This window comes from Ranitomeya variabilis, chromosome 1 (genome assembly GCF_051348905.1).
Source record: "Ranitomeya variabilis isolate aRanVar5 chromosome 1, aRanVar5.hap1, whole genome shotgun sequence".
Classification (NCBI taxonomy): domain Eukaryota; kingdom Metazoa; phylum Chordata; class Amphibia; order Anura; family Dendrobatidae; genus Ranitomeya; species Ranitomeya variabilis.
Window position 1 is genome coordinate 11,252,265 of NC_135232.1, and position 14,831 is coordinate 11,267,095.

A 14,831-nucleotide genomic window follows, 5' to 3' on the forward strand; every position below is an offset into this window, starting at 1 on the left:
TCCAGTCCTGTATAATGTCCCAGCAGTCACCTCTCCGCTCACCACCCAAAATCCTCCAGTGCTGTATAATGTCCCAGCAGTAACCTCTCCGCTCATCACCCAGAATCCTCCAGTGCTGTATAATGTCCCAGCAGTCACTTCTCCGCTCCTCACCCAGAATCCTCCAGTGCTGTATAATGTCCCAGCAGTCACCTCTCCGCTCATCACCCAGAATCCTTCAGTGCCATCCTGTATAAAGTCCCAGCAGTCACCGCTCCGCTCATCACCCAGAATCCTCCAGTGCTGTATAATGTCCCTGCAGTCACCTCTCCGCTCATCACCCAGAATCCTCCTGTCCTGTATAATGTCCCAGCAGTCACCTCTCCACTCATCACCCAGAATCCTCCTGTCCTGTATAATGTCCCAGCAGTCACCTCTCCGGTCATCACCCAGAATCCTCCAGTGCCATCCTGTATAATGTCCCAGCAGTCATCTCTCCGCTCATCACCCAGAATCCTCCAGTGCTGTATAATGTCCCAGCAGTCACATCTCCGGTCATCACCCAGAATCCTCCAGTGCCGTCCTGTATAATGTCCCAGCAGTCATCTCTCCGCTCATCACCCAGAATCCTCCAGTGCTGTATAATGTCCCAGCAGTCACCTCTCCGGTCATCACCCAGAATCCTCCTGTGCCATCCTGTATAATGTCCCAGCTGTCACCTCTCCGGTCATCACCCAGAATCCTCCAGTGCCGTCCTGTATAATGTCCCAGTAGTCACCTCTCCGCTCATCACCCAGAATCCACCAGTGCCGTCCTGTATAATGTCCCAGCAGTCACCTCTCCGCTTATCACCCAGAATCCTCCAGTGCTGTATAATGTCCCAGGGGTCACCTGTCCGCTCATCACCCAGAATCCTCCTGTGCCATCCTGTATAATGTCCCAGCTGTCACCTCTCCACTCATCACCCAGAATCCTCCTGTGCCATCCTGTATAATGTCCCAGCAGTCACCTCTCCGCTCATCACCCAGAATCCCCCAGTGCTGTATAATGTCCCAGCAGTCACCTCTCCGCTCATCACCCAGAATCCTCCTGTCCTGTATAATGTCCCAGCAGTCACCTCTCCCCTCATCACCCAGAATCCTCCAGTCCTGTATAATGTCCCAGCAGTCACCTCTTCGCTCATCACCCAGAATCCTCCAGTCCTGTATAATGTCCCAGCAGTCACCTCTTCGCTCATCACCCAGAATCCTCCAGTCCTGTATAATGTCCCAGCAGTCACCTCTCCGCTCACCACCCAAAATCCTCCAGTGCTGTATAATGTCCCAGCAGTAACCTCTCCGCTCATCACCCAGAATCCTCCAGTGCTGTATAATGTCCCAGCAGTCACTTCTCCGCTCCTCACCCAGAATCCTCCAGTGCTGTATAATGTCCCAGCATTCACCTCTCCGCTCATCACCCAGAATCCTTCAGTGCCATCCTGTATAAAGTCCCAGCAGTCACCTCTCCGCTCATCACCCAGAATCCTCCAGTGCTGTATAATGTCCCTGCAGTCACCTCTCCGCTCATCACCCAGAATCCTCCAGTCCTGTATAATGTCCCAGCAGTCACCTCTCCGCTCATCACCCAGAATCCTCCTGTCCTGTATAATGTCCCAGCAGTCACCTCTCCACTCATCACCCAGAATCCTCCTGTCCTGTATAATGTCCCAGCAGTCACCTCTCCGCTCATCACCCAGAATCCTCCAGGGCTGTATAATGTCCCAGCAGTCACCTCTCCGCTCATCACCCAGAATCCTCCAGTGCTGTATAATGTCCCAGCAGTCACCTCTCCGCTCATCACCCAGAATCCTCCAGTCCTGTATAATTTCCGAGCAGTCACCTCTCCGCTCATCGCCCAGAATCCTCCAGTCCTGTATAATGTCCCAGCAGTCACCTCTCCGCTCATCACCCAGAATCCTCCAGTCCTGTATAATCTCCCAGCAGTCACCTCTCCGCTCAGCAGCTCAATCATCTTGTTGCTGAGCTCCAGGATCTTCTTGTTCCTCTCATGTAGCAGGGAGTGCGGGGGAGGCTCTGTGATGGGGCCCGGGCTCCGCCCTCCTGACTCCTGGAGATGGATGATGGGAGTCACACCGTCCCCCGGTGTCTTCCTCACTATTGTGTAATCCTGTGTATGGAGAGAGACACTTAGGGAGAAGATTCCTTCCCGACTCCAGATCTGACAATCAGTAGAAATCCCGGGATCAATAACCGTCTCCAGTAATCTGGGGCCATAACCGGGAATATTATTCCCCTCCGGACAGACATCCCGGCCCCTCTACAGCTCTTATAGGGAATCCCCATGACAACTCCTCCGGGCAGAGAGCTCCACACAATCACTGCTCTTACAGGAAAGAATCCTTCTCTCTATTCTGGATTTCCTCCTCCCGATGTCAGACTTGTCACAGAACACAATAAAGCTGATAGAAATGTAGAGGAGTTACCTCTCCGCTCAGCAGGGAGACGATCTCCAGGGCCAAGTGGAATAATCTTCTGGTGGTCTCATCCCTGTCCTCGTCCATCCTCGGGGTCATTCAGGAGGAGGAGGGATGAGCACTGGATCAGCTGGAGGGATCTCGTCCTGCCGGCGTCTTCATGATGAAGGAGAAGATGAAAATGACAGGGGACGAGAGAACGTGAGATACAGAACCGCGGTCACTGAGCATCGCATGGAGCAGGTCCTCCGAGCCGTCACCACATGGATTATAGAAGGATTCACAACACGGACATTTATGTCGAGGCCTCAGGATTTCCCTCAAATATGTGATAGAAGAGCCCTCCCCTCCCCGTGTGTTAGGACAAAAAACTAGATTGAAATTCAGAAAGCGCCATGCCATAAATGGCGCAATAATAATAAATAATAATAATAAAATATGGGTCCCCGGCAGCTTCTCCCCTCCTGCTGACAATGACTGACAGGTCTCTCATCATACAAGCCCACAGAGAAAGACCTGTCACTCAGAGTGGGCTGCTTTTAAAGCAGGTTTATCTCTGTAACACTGCAGTGGGGAAAATAAGGAGGGCGTTAAACTAGAAGAAGAGGGGACGGGAAGAAAAACATTAGACTCGAACAAAGAAGACCCAGGAAAACAAACTCAGAAGGGAGGTAAGAACATTTCTAAAACAATCCGCAGCGAGGAGATTGGAACAAAACAAAATCCTCTAAACTGCATGCTCGCAAACGCCAGAAGCCTGACAAACAAGATGGAAGAACTAGAAGCAGAAATATCTACAGGTAACTTTGACATAGTGGGAATAACCGAGACATGGTTAGATGAAAGCTATGACTGGGCAGTTAACTTACAGGGTTACCGTCTGTTTAGAAAGGATCGTAAAAATCGGAGAGGAGGAGGGGTTTGTCTCTATGTAAAGTCTTGTCTAAAGTCCACTTTAAGGGAGGATATTAGCGAAGGGAATGAGGATGTCGAGTCCATATGGGTCGAAATTCATGGAGGGAAAAATGGTAACAAAATTCTCATTGGGGTCTGTTACAAACCCCCAAATATAACAGAAATCATGGAAAGTCTACTTCTAAAGCAGATAGATGAAGCTGCAACCCATAATGAGGTCCTGGTTATGGGGGACTTTAACTACCCGGATATTAACTGGGAAACAGAAACCTGTGAAACCCATAAAGGCAACAGGTTTCTGCTAATAACCAAGAAAAATTATCTTTCACAATTGGTGCAGAATCCAACCAGAGGAGCAGCACTTTTAGACCTAATACTATCTAATAGACCTGACAGAATAACAAATCTGCAGGTGGTCGGGCATCTAGGAAATAGCGACCACAATATTGTACAGTTTCACCTGTCTTTCACTAGGGGGACTTGTCAGGGAGTCACAAAAACACTGAACTTTAGGAAGGCAAAGTTTGACCAGCTTAGAGATGCCCTTAATCTGGTAGACTGGGACAATATCCTCAGAAATAAGAATACAGATAATAAATGGAAAATGTGTAAGAACATCCTAAATAGGCACTGTAAGCGGTTTATACCTTGTGGGAATAAAAGGACAACAAATAGGAAAAACCCAATGTGGCTAAACAAAGAAGTAAGACAGGCAATTAACAGTAAAAAGAAAGCATTTGCACTACTAAAGCAGGATGGCACCATTGAAGCTCTAAAAAACTATAGGGAGAAAAATACTTTATCTAAAAAAATAATTAAAGCTGCCAAAAAGGAAACAGAGAAGCACATTGCTAAGGAGAGTAAAACTAATCCCAAACTGTTCTTCAACTATATCAATAGTAAAAGAATAAAAACTGAAAATGTAGGCCCCTTAAAAAATAGTGAGGAAAGAATGGTTGTAGATGACGAGGAAAAAGCTAACATATTAAACACCTTCTTCTCCACGGTATTCACGGTGGAAAATGAAATGCTAGGTGAAATCCCAAGAAACAATGAAAACCCTATATTAAGGGTCACCAATCTAACCCAAGAAGAGGTGCGAAACCGGCTAAATAAGATTAAAATAGATAAATCTCCGGGTCCGGATGGCATACACCCACGAGTACTAAGAGAACTAAGAAATGTAATAGATAAACCATTATTTCTTATTTTTAGGGACTCTATAGCGACGGGGTCTGTTCCGCAGGACTGGCGCATAGCAAATGTGGTGCCAATATTCAAAAAGGGCTCTAAAAGTGAACCTGGAAATTATAGGCCAGTGAGTCTAACCTCTACTGTTGGTAAAATATTTGAAGGGTTTCTGAAGGATGTTATTCTGGATTATCTCAATGAGAATAACTGTGTAACTCCCTATCAGCATGGGTTTATGAGAAATCGCTCCTGTCAAACCAATCTAATCAGTTTTTATGAAGAGGTAAGCTATAGGCTGGACCACGGTGAGTCATTGGACGTGGTATATCTCGATTTTTCCAAAGCGTTTGATACCGTGCCGCACAAGAGGTTGCTACACAAAATGCGAATGCTTGGTCTGGGGGAAAATGTGTGTAAATGGGTTAGTAACTGGCTTAGTGATAGAAAGCAGAGGGTGGTTATAAATGGTATAGTCTCTAACTGGGTCGCTGTGACCAGTGGGGTACCGCAGGGGTCGGTATTGGGACCTGTTCTCTTCAACATATTCATTAATGATCTGGTAGAAGGTTTACACAGTAAAATATTGATATCTGCAGATGATACAAAACTATGTAAAGCAGTTAATACAAGAGAAGATAGTATTCTGCTACAGATGGATCTGGATAAGTTGGAAACTTGGGCTGAAAGGTGGCAGATGAGGTATAACAATGATAAATGTAAGGTTATACACATGGGAAGAAGGAATCAATATCACCATTACACACTGAACGGGAAACCACTGGGTAAATCTGACAGGGAGAAGGACTTGGGGATCCTAGTTAATGATAAACTTACCTGGAGCAGCCAGTGCCAGGCAGCAGCTGCCAAGGCAAACAGGATCATGGGGTGCATTAAAAGAGGTCTGGATACACATGATGAGAGCATTATACTGCCTCTGTACAAATCCCTAGTTAGACCGCACATGGAGTACTGTGTCCAGTTTTGGGCACCGGTGTTCAGGAAGAATATAATGGAACTAGAGAGAGTAATAATATAATAATAATAATAATTTTATTTATATAGCGCCAACATATTCCGCAGCGCTTTACAACTTATAGAGGGGACTTATACAGACAACAGACATTACAGCATAACAGAAATCACAGTTCAAAACAGATACCAGGAGGAATGAGGGCCCTGCTCGCAAGCTTACAAACTATGAGGAAAAGGGGAGACACGAGAGGTGGATGGTAACAATTGCTTTAGTTATTTGGACCAGCCATAGTGTAAGGCTCGGGTGTTCATGTAAAGCTGCATGAACCAGTTAACTGCCTAAGTATGTAACAGTACAGACAAAGAGGCTATTAACTGCATAAAGTGTATGAGAACATGATGGAGGAACGTGATTATGTTGTTGTTTTTTATTAATAGGCCACACAGGGATAATTAGGTTAATGCGTTGAGGCGGTAGGCCAATCTGAACAAATGAGTTTTTAGTGCACGCTTAAAACTGTGGGGATTGGGGATTAATTGTATTAACCTAGGTAGTGCATTCCAAAGAATCGGCGCCGCACGTGTAAAGTCTTGGAGACGGGAGTGGGAGGTTCTGATTATTGAGGATGCTAACCTGAGGTCATTAGCAGAGCGGAGGGCACGGGTAGGTTGGTAGACTGAGACCAGAGAGGAGATGTAGGGTGGTGCTGAGCCATGGAGTGCTTTGTGGATGAGGGTAGTAGTTTTGTACTGGATTCTGGATTGGATGGGTAGCCAGTGTAATGACTGGCACAAGGTAGAGGCATCGGTGTAACGGTTGGCGAGGAATATGATCCTGGCAGCAGCATTCAGGACAGATTGGAGCGGGGAGAGTCTGGTAAAAGGTAGGCCAATTAGTAGAGAGTTACAATAGTCCAGACGAGAATGAATAAGTGAGACAGTAAGAGTTTTTGCAGAGTCGAAAGTAAGAAAAGGGCGAATTCTGGAAATGTTTTTGAGATGCAGATAAGAAGAGCGAGCCAGTGATCGGATGTGGGGGGTGAATGAAAGCTCGGAATCAAGGATGACTCCAAGGCAGCGGGCATGTTGCTTTGGAGTAATGGTGGAACCGCACACAGAGATGGCAATGTCGGGCAAAGGTAGGTTTGTAGAGGGAGAGAACACGAGGAGTTCAGTTTTTGACAGGTTCAGTTTCAGATAGAGGGAGGACATGATGTTAGAGACAGCGGTAAGACAATCACTGGTGTTTTCTAAAAAGGTCGGCGTGATAACAGGAGAAGAGGTATATAATTGGGTGTCGTCAGCATAGAGATGGTACTGGAGAGTACAAAGGAGGGCAACAAAGTTAATAAAGGGGATGGGAGAACTACAATACCCAGATAGATTAGCGAAATTAGGATTATTTAGTCTAGAAAAAAGACGACTGAGGGGCGATCTAATAACCATGTATAAGTATATAAGGGGACAATACAAATATCTCGCTGAGGATCTGTTTATACCAAGGAAGGTGACGGGCACAAGGGGGCATTCTTTGCGTCTGGAGGATAGAAGGTTTTTCCACCAACATAGAAGAGGATTCTTTACTGTTAGGGCAGTGAGAATCTGGAATTGCTTGCCTGAGGAGGTGGTGATGGCGAACTCAGTCGAGGGGTTCAAGAGAGGCCTGGATGTCTTCCTGGAGCAGAACAATATTGTATCATACAATTATTAGGTTCTGTAGAAGGATGTAGATCTGGGGATTTATTATGATGGAATATAGGAATATAGGCTGAACTGGATGGACAAATGTCTTTTTTCGGCCTTACTAACTATGTTACTATGTTACTATGTTACTATGATTCTCTGCCGATTTTGCAAGTTTTCCCACCTACAAAGAATGGAGAGGGCTGTAATTTATATCGCAGGTACACTTCACCTGTGAGAGACAGAATCTAACCATAACATCCAGAAAATCACATTGTTTAATTTTTACATAATCTATTTGCATTTTATTGCATGAAATAAGTATCTGATCACCGACCAGCCAGCATGAATTCTGGCTCTCATAGACCTGTTAGTTTTTCTGTAAGAAGCCTCCTACTCTGCACTCATTACCTGGATTAATTGCACCGGTTTAAACTCCGTTACCTGTATAAAAGACACCTGTCCACACACTTAATCATACTCCAACCTCTCCACCATGGCCAAGACCAAAGAGCTCTCTAAGGACACTGTTAAATATTAATTATTGACTTATTATTTCACTCAATTCTGTACTGAGCCTCGTGGAAGGTTTGGCTGACATTACATGTGCTATTCCTGTAGATTTAGCCCAGAGTAAAAGTTAACACCATATAGAGAGAACACGTGCTCTATGGGACATATATAATCGCGACTCACAGGAGGGAGGGGCTGACACTTGGGGGCTTCTTCTTCACTCTCTGCGGACACACAAGACAGACACAGACTTCAGACGAGATGGACAGCTGGCATGTGAGTTAGCCATGTGCTTCTTGATGACTTCTACCATACTTCATGACAGAGACAGATGCCATTCAGAATATCAGGAAAGATGGGGAACAAACTTTGATATGGACAAATGGACAATCTCTTTGTAACTGTTTCACCTATTTTATGTTTTGCTGCAATGATGCTTTTTGGTGGACAAACCAATAAACCACTATATTTTTTATGAGATACTCTTTAGAGTAGCACATCTGGTAAAGAGTCCTGAATAGATAAATACAGAAAATAACTATTTTATCAAACACCAGGTACAAAATTGTGGGCCTGCACAAGGCTGGGATGGGCTACAGGACAATAGGCAAGCAGCTTGGTGGGAAGGCAACATCTATTGGCACAATTATTAGGAAATGGAAGAAAGACAAGATGACTGTCAATCTTCCTCAGCCTGGGGCTCCATATAAGATCTCACCTCATGGGATAGGGATGATTCTGCGAAAGGTCAGGAATCAGCTCAGAACTACACAGGAGGACCTGGTCAATGACCTGAAGAGAGCTGAGACAGTCTCAAACATTACCATTAGTAACACAATACGCCGATATGGATTAAAATCCTGCAGGGCACGGAAGGTCCCCTTGGCCATGCCAGTGCAGCGCCCCAGAGTCCTGGTCGTTGCAGTACTGTGGCTCCGCCACTATGGGGAGCTATGGTGCGTCCGATGGCACTGAAGGAGTTCATCTGACCAGGTATCACAGACACCAATACATTTCACAGCCGAGCCTCCGGGGGGAGCTAAGGGTTCTATTCACTAGGCCACTCCCCACCATTGTGGGTAAACTGGGGGTCAGGCAGGAAGTTAGATCAGAAAGCTGACTGGGTTGGAACCAGGCAACACCTTGTGGCAGAGGGTGTTGTGGGAGAAGATTCGGTAGGGTCCCTGTCAGGGGTGGGATCCTGACAGGGGCTTGGCAACTTGAGCGAACGTAATGGGACCGTGCCTGCTCAGTATAGCGGCGGTACCCAAGGAGGGACTGGAAGCGAGATAGATTGTGCTGAGTGAGAAACGAGATCAAAGCAAGAAGGAGAATACCAGTAGGAGTCGTGCTGTAAGATCGAGGCAACATCCTACTGAGGCGCACAACCGGCGGCCGGAACGCCGAGGGAGTATTACAATATTCAGCTTCAAGCAATACTCTAAACCAACGGCAGGACAGTCAGTCTAAGGCGGGCTGTCTCACCTAAATTACCTATGCAGTCTTGGGGGGCAACTTGTGGAGAGGGGCGACTCTAGGGTCCCGGAAGAGCTCCGAGCCTACCCGTCATACGGGTGCCGTCCTAACCGTAACATCAGGGAGGGACGGAGGATTAGCAGAACATCATCTAATCGAGTTGTGAGGGAACTTAAGAAACGGACACAACAGTTGTGGGGACTTTCCGTAAGCACAGCAGGGAAGGACCACAACACATAGCGCTAGCAGGAAGGCGCAGATTTCCACCTGTTAAGAGAACTCTGGAGGTGCCATTGGACCGGCCGGACTTGCGCAGCCTGGTTATCCGGATTCCGGACTGAGGACCCAGAGATCTTCAGTAAAGAGGTAAAGAGACTGCAACCTGGTGTCCTCGTTATTTACTGCACCGCACCACTACAACAACACCACCACCACCATCATCTATTACTGTACGCCCCTCAGCAGGGTCACGGACCGGGTCTAGCCACCGTGACAACCCCAGAGCAGAGACTCAGAGGCCCGGTACCGGGTACCCCTCGGCCCTGCGGCAGTGGGGGCGCTGCAACTTGGCGTCACGAACAGGATCTACTTAAGCCTGAAGAATCAGGTCATGTGTGCCTTGGAACTGTGATTTATTGTGCTTGGACTGTGATTTATTGCAAAGACTGTGCAGTGCCACTTGCTGCCAAAATCCGCCACCATTACAGCGCTGAGGAGAGCGCAGGAGAAGAAGAGGGGCGTGGAGTGGGCGTAGGCAAGCTGGATAGCGCGAAAGACAATGGCCGCCCAGTCTAAATATTTCTGCACTGTGAGGACGTGTCCGTCAGCAGCGGAGATCCGCCTTCTGATCCTCAATGGAGGGCGGAGATCGAGAAAACGACACCGCCCACGAAGGAGAGAGCGGGAAAAAGACCAGGAAGTGACCCACGTGGAGGACGCCATGGCCAGCAGCTCCGAACCTGACAGTGGGGTTGAAGTGGAAGTTTCCCCCAACTACCCGGATGAGCACAGCAGCCCGTGGACAGCACCGAACTCCTGCGAGTCGAGATGGAGAGCTTGCTCGACCAGCTCCTTCAGCTGAACATGAAGGCCCAGGCTCCGCACCCGGCAGCGCCGGAAGAAGGTCCTCAGGCGTCGGATCCTGCACCGTTACTGGAGCGACCGCTGAGATCCTCGCTGACACCGCCAGAGGAACCCGCCGCGGAGGAGGAACCTGCATCGGCTGGTGAGTCCGCCGACCCCGTCCCGCTGGCCGAGGGTTTGCTGGTGGGTCCAGTAGCAGCACCACCTCTCCCGGGAACCCATAAACTCCAACGCCTGCTACCATGAGAGGAAGCCACGGGCATGGAACACCGTATGCGAGCCCCAATCGCCCCCACTCCCCTGCTGTGTGAGGTCCACGCGGAGCGCACAGTGTGCCGCTGGTTGAACCCCGGATCCAATCTTATGGGGTTCCCCGGGGTGGAGACCCAGGAGGGAGAGATGGTGCAGGCCCTAAGCTGGGAGGAATATCAGGTCCAGCTAGAGCAGCAGTGGAAGGAAAAGGAAAAAGAGTACCAGGCCGGGCTGGAGGCCTACCATCGGAAAGACTTGGCGGTCAAGGACCGGGCCCGCAAAGACCCCACTGCTCACCAGGCTCTGCGCAGGCAGAGCATCATCACCACCTTCAAGCTCCGTGGAGGCTGGGGCTTTATCAAAGAGCCGGGTCTGTACGCGGAGGTGTTTGTGAACCGGAGGGATGTTGAGTCGCACCTCAGGGAGGGCCACCCAGGCCGGGATCTCTATCCGGGGGATGAAGTCTCATACACCAGGCACTTTGGGGAAAAGGGGTGGTTTGCCCTGAATGTCCGCAAGGAGCCAAACCCTGCGATGCCTCCGATTAGGGTGCCAGTGAAGCTAACCCCTGTAGCAAAGGTGTCCCCTTGCGGTCAGCCCGTGGTCGTTGCCAGGACCACCGAAGACACCCCCACGTGCACTATGGTCAAGACCACGACATGCAGCATTGTCACCTCAACCACCCTCGTGGCCAAGGAGGCACCTCTCTCGGTGGGTGGTGCCCGTGCTGCTGCGGAGCTGAAGACTGTGGGTACACAGACCCCCAGATGGGACGACAGACCCCCTTATGCAGTACCAGGCGGCTCGCAATACCCAAAGGGGTTGCCTCCGCCGGTGCTGCCTCCTGGGTGGTTTGAGTAAATGTCTTTAGTATTCTGAATATGTACATAGTTCTTTAAACTGTTTGTTTCCTGATTTTGCTGCTAAAACCAGTCTAGGGTTAACTCTTAAAGGGATCCCTTTGTTGACCCGGGATCCCTATAGTTTTGTTTGCTTTTCCCAAGTTTTGCACAAGTTTCCAGAACTGCCGCAATCATGAACAGTGCATGATACAAACTTTTTGTAAATAGTTTGCACCTTCTTAAAGGTGCTCCCTACTGGTTTTACTTAAAGAGAGACTTCTTTGCGAATATACCGCACTGAAGCTTTTGCTGAGTATGGACTGGTAGCTTGAGAAGATATGCTACCTCATGGAGACTTGGTCACCTTTTAAAGAGGACGTTCACCTGTTGCACTTAAAGGGTGATATTGCTTTAAGACAGAAAGTAATAATGTCTTGACAAAAGAAAATGATGAAGATGCTTATATGAAGAAGTTATGTGTATTTAGTTTCAAAAAGTTTTATTGAAATTTCAACATCAACATTCATGAAATGAAATTGCAATGTGAATGAACTCCCTCGCAGGGGAGTCTATTACTGAATAATATAACAACACATATTCCTTATAGATACAAGGGTGGACAAGACAAAAACAACACAAGGGAAGAACATGAAGGAAAGATAAAATTGTATTTACTTTTTAATTTATAACAAACGTTATCCCTACAGAATCAAATTGCTAGAGGGACAGATGAAGAGTCTGACTCAAGTGTAAATTAGGTTGCAGATCCATCCAAGGGCCCCATATCTTAAGGAACCGATTCCACATATCATTTCTAGTGGCCTCAATGCGTTCATAGAACATAATGTTATTCATCCTTTCCTTAACCATATGTAGCGACAACGTGGGGTTCCTCCATTTCGAGGCAATGTGAATTTTAGTAGCCATAAAGAGAAAAGAAACCAACTTAAATAGATTTTTAGGAAGAGCTGGGTGTCTCGCCCCCAGCAGAAAAACAGAGGCGTCCAAATTGGTGTTTTTCCCCGCCAGTTGGTCAACTAGAAGGTTTATCTTTTGCCATAAGTTGGACACCACTGGGCAAGTCCACCATATATGTTTCATGTCCCCAGGTAGGTTACATCCCCGAAAGCATAAATTCGAGACATTGGGGAATATGCTATGGAGTTTAGTTGGTACTAGATAAGTCCTATGAAGGACCTTGATCGAGGTTTCCACTAAAGATGACTGGTGGCTGCCCTTAGTCAGCGTGTCACAACACCTCCTCCAGTTCTCCAACGTCAGCTCGACACCCAACTCCTCCTCCCACCGTCTCATGAAACCCAACTTCTTCATATCATGGGGTGGGTTTATAATAGAATAAAGCAATGATATTGTCCCCCTTCCCATTGGGTCTGAAAGGCATTTTTGTTCATAACCAGAAACAGGAACGGGGCGTTTGCCATGAGTTAGACTACCTGCAAAGTGGAAAATTTGATTAATGTGCATTATTTCTCTAATCGGGGGTTCAAACTTCCTCACGAATTCTGCTCTGTCCAACAGGACACCGAAGGGGTCACACAAGTGTTTTATTGTGGTAATCCCCTTCAATATCCACCAAGTGAACAAACGTGAGTCCAGACCAGGAGTGAACATCGGGTTACCTAATATAGAGGTTAATGGGGAGGGATCTGATTGCAATGAATATTTGAATCTAACTCTTCTCCACAAATTGAAAGAGTGAGCAGTATAAGGTGCTGTTAAAAATAGTTGTTTGGGGATTTTTCCCGTAGACCACATAAGACCTGGCAATGAGAGTGGCTTAATAAGATGTGACTCCAGATGAACCCACCTTGGCTTATTATTTTGGGCGCATATACTTGTTAGTTGTGCTATTTGTGCTGCTTTATAGTATAGGGATAGATTTGGAAGCGAAACTCCACCATGTCTTCTATGGAAGAACATTAATTTTTGAGGGATTCTAGCCCTTTTGTTCTGCCATATAAATTTAGAAATCGTGGCGTGAAGACCTGAAAGCGTTTTAGCTGAAATCGGTATTGGGAGAGATCTAAAAAGGTACAAAAACCGCGGGAGGGTCACCATTTTTATTGTATGGATTCTACCCAACCAAGATAGGTTTAGTGAAGCCCACCTAGATAGGTCAGTGTGAAGATTCTGGATAAGTGGCGTGTAATTCCATTTATAAAGGTTAGCTCTGTTTGTTGTAATATTTATTCCTAAGTAGGTTAAGTAATTGTCCCTCTTTGTGAATTTAAATTGGGAGGTGATATTATCCTGCATAGTTTTGCTGGTATTGATAAAGAGAGCTTCTGATTTATCTATATTGATTTTCAGCCCTGAAATGTCTTCAAATATTTTAAGCAGAGATAGGAGATTGGGAATTGTTGTATAGGGATTGGTAATAGTCAAAAGGAGGTCATCTGCAAACAAGCTAACCTTGTATTGATCGCCTAAGTTATTTAATCCAGTAATGTTCTGATTCGTTCTAATGGCTTCTGCCAAGGGCTCCATGGCCAGAGCAAATAATGCCGGGGAGAGTGGGCATCCCTGTCTGGTACCACGCTGAATAGATATGGGAGAAGGGCTCAACGTCGGGAGCTTCAGATACGCAGTGGGAAAGTCATAGAGTAATTTAATACATTCTATAAACTCCCGAGTGAAACCGAATTTAGATAGGACTTGAAAGAGATAGTTCCAGGAGAGTGAGTCGAATGCCTTCTCAATGTCTAAGGCTAGTATTAAAAGTTGTTCCCTGCGGGAGTTTGCCGTGTGGATAAGGTTTATATTACGTCTGATATTATCCGGGGCCTGCCTAGATGGGATGAACCCCACCTGGTCCTTGTGAATAAGAGAGGGCAATATGCGATTTATTCTACTTGCGATAATTGCAGTGAATATTTTTAAATCCACATTTAGTAAAGAAATAGGCCTAAAGTTCTTGGTCAGTAAATGGTCTTTTTTTGGCTTAGGTAGAATTGTAACATGTGAAATCAGAAACTCTGGGGGCATTTTTGAGCCATGAAGGAGGGCATCTCCAAAATTTTTGATGTGGGGTGAAAGAATTGCAGCAAATTTTTGGTAATAAATGGCCGTGAGTCCATCAGGGCCGGGGGCCTTTCCCTTTTTCAACTCTTTGATAACTGATTGGATCTCTTCCATAGATATTTCGGAGTGTAGTTGTTTAGCTATTGCATCTGTGATTTTAGGTAGGTGCAGGTTTTGTAGAAATTGTTGAATCGGGTGAGAAGGTAAGGGTTTGGGCTGGGTATATAAATTTTGGTAATATTCGTGGAATGTTCTATATATATTATCTGGGTGGGACGAAATCCTCCCCGAACCATCTTTTATTGAAAAAATTGTGTTGATCATTTCCCTAGAACGTAACTTGCGAGCTAATAATTTGCTCGGCTTGTTAGCGAATTTGTAAAATTTGGCTCGTGTCCAAGTCAAGGCCT

General features: G+C 46.7%; 1 protein-coding gene across 2 annotated transcripts in view; it reads right to left on the reverse strand.

The window, feature by feature from the left end:
* LOC143793522 (uncharacterized) overlaps window positions 1–14,831 on the reverse strand; it is a 73,833-nt gene that overhangs the window by 24,448 nt on the left and 34,554 nt on the right. Inside the window, exons 2-3 of one of the 2 annotated variants that reach the window (XM_077280564.1) lie at window positions 2,462–2,608; window positions 1,966–2,145 (exon numbers count right to left, since the gene is read on the reverse strand). The exons of the other annotated variant lie outside the window; for it this stretch is intronic. Coding sequence (XP_077136679.1) covers window positions 1,966–2,145; window positions 2,462–2,551 — 270 coding nt within the window. The 5' untranslated portion in view covers window positions 2,552–2,608. The remainder of the gene's footprint in view (window positions 1–1,965; window positions 2,146–2,461; window positions 2,609–14,831) is intronic. 2 annotated transcript variants of the gene reach the window in all.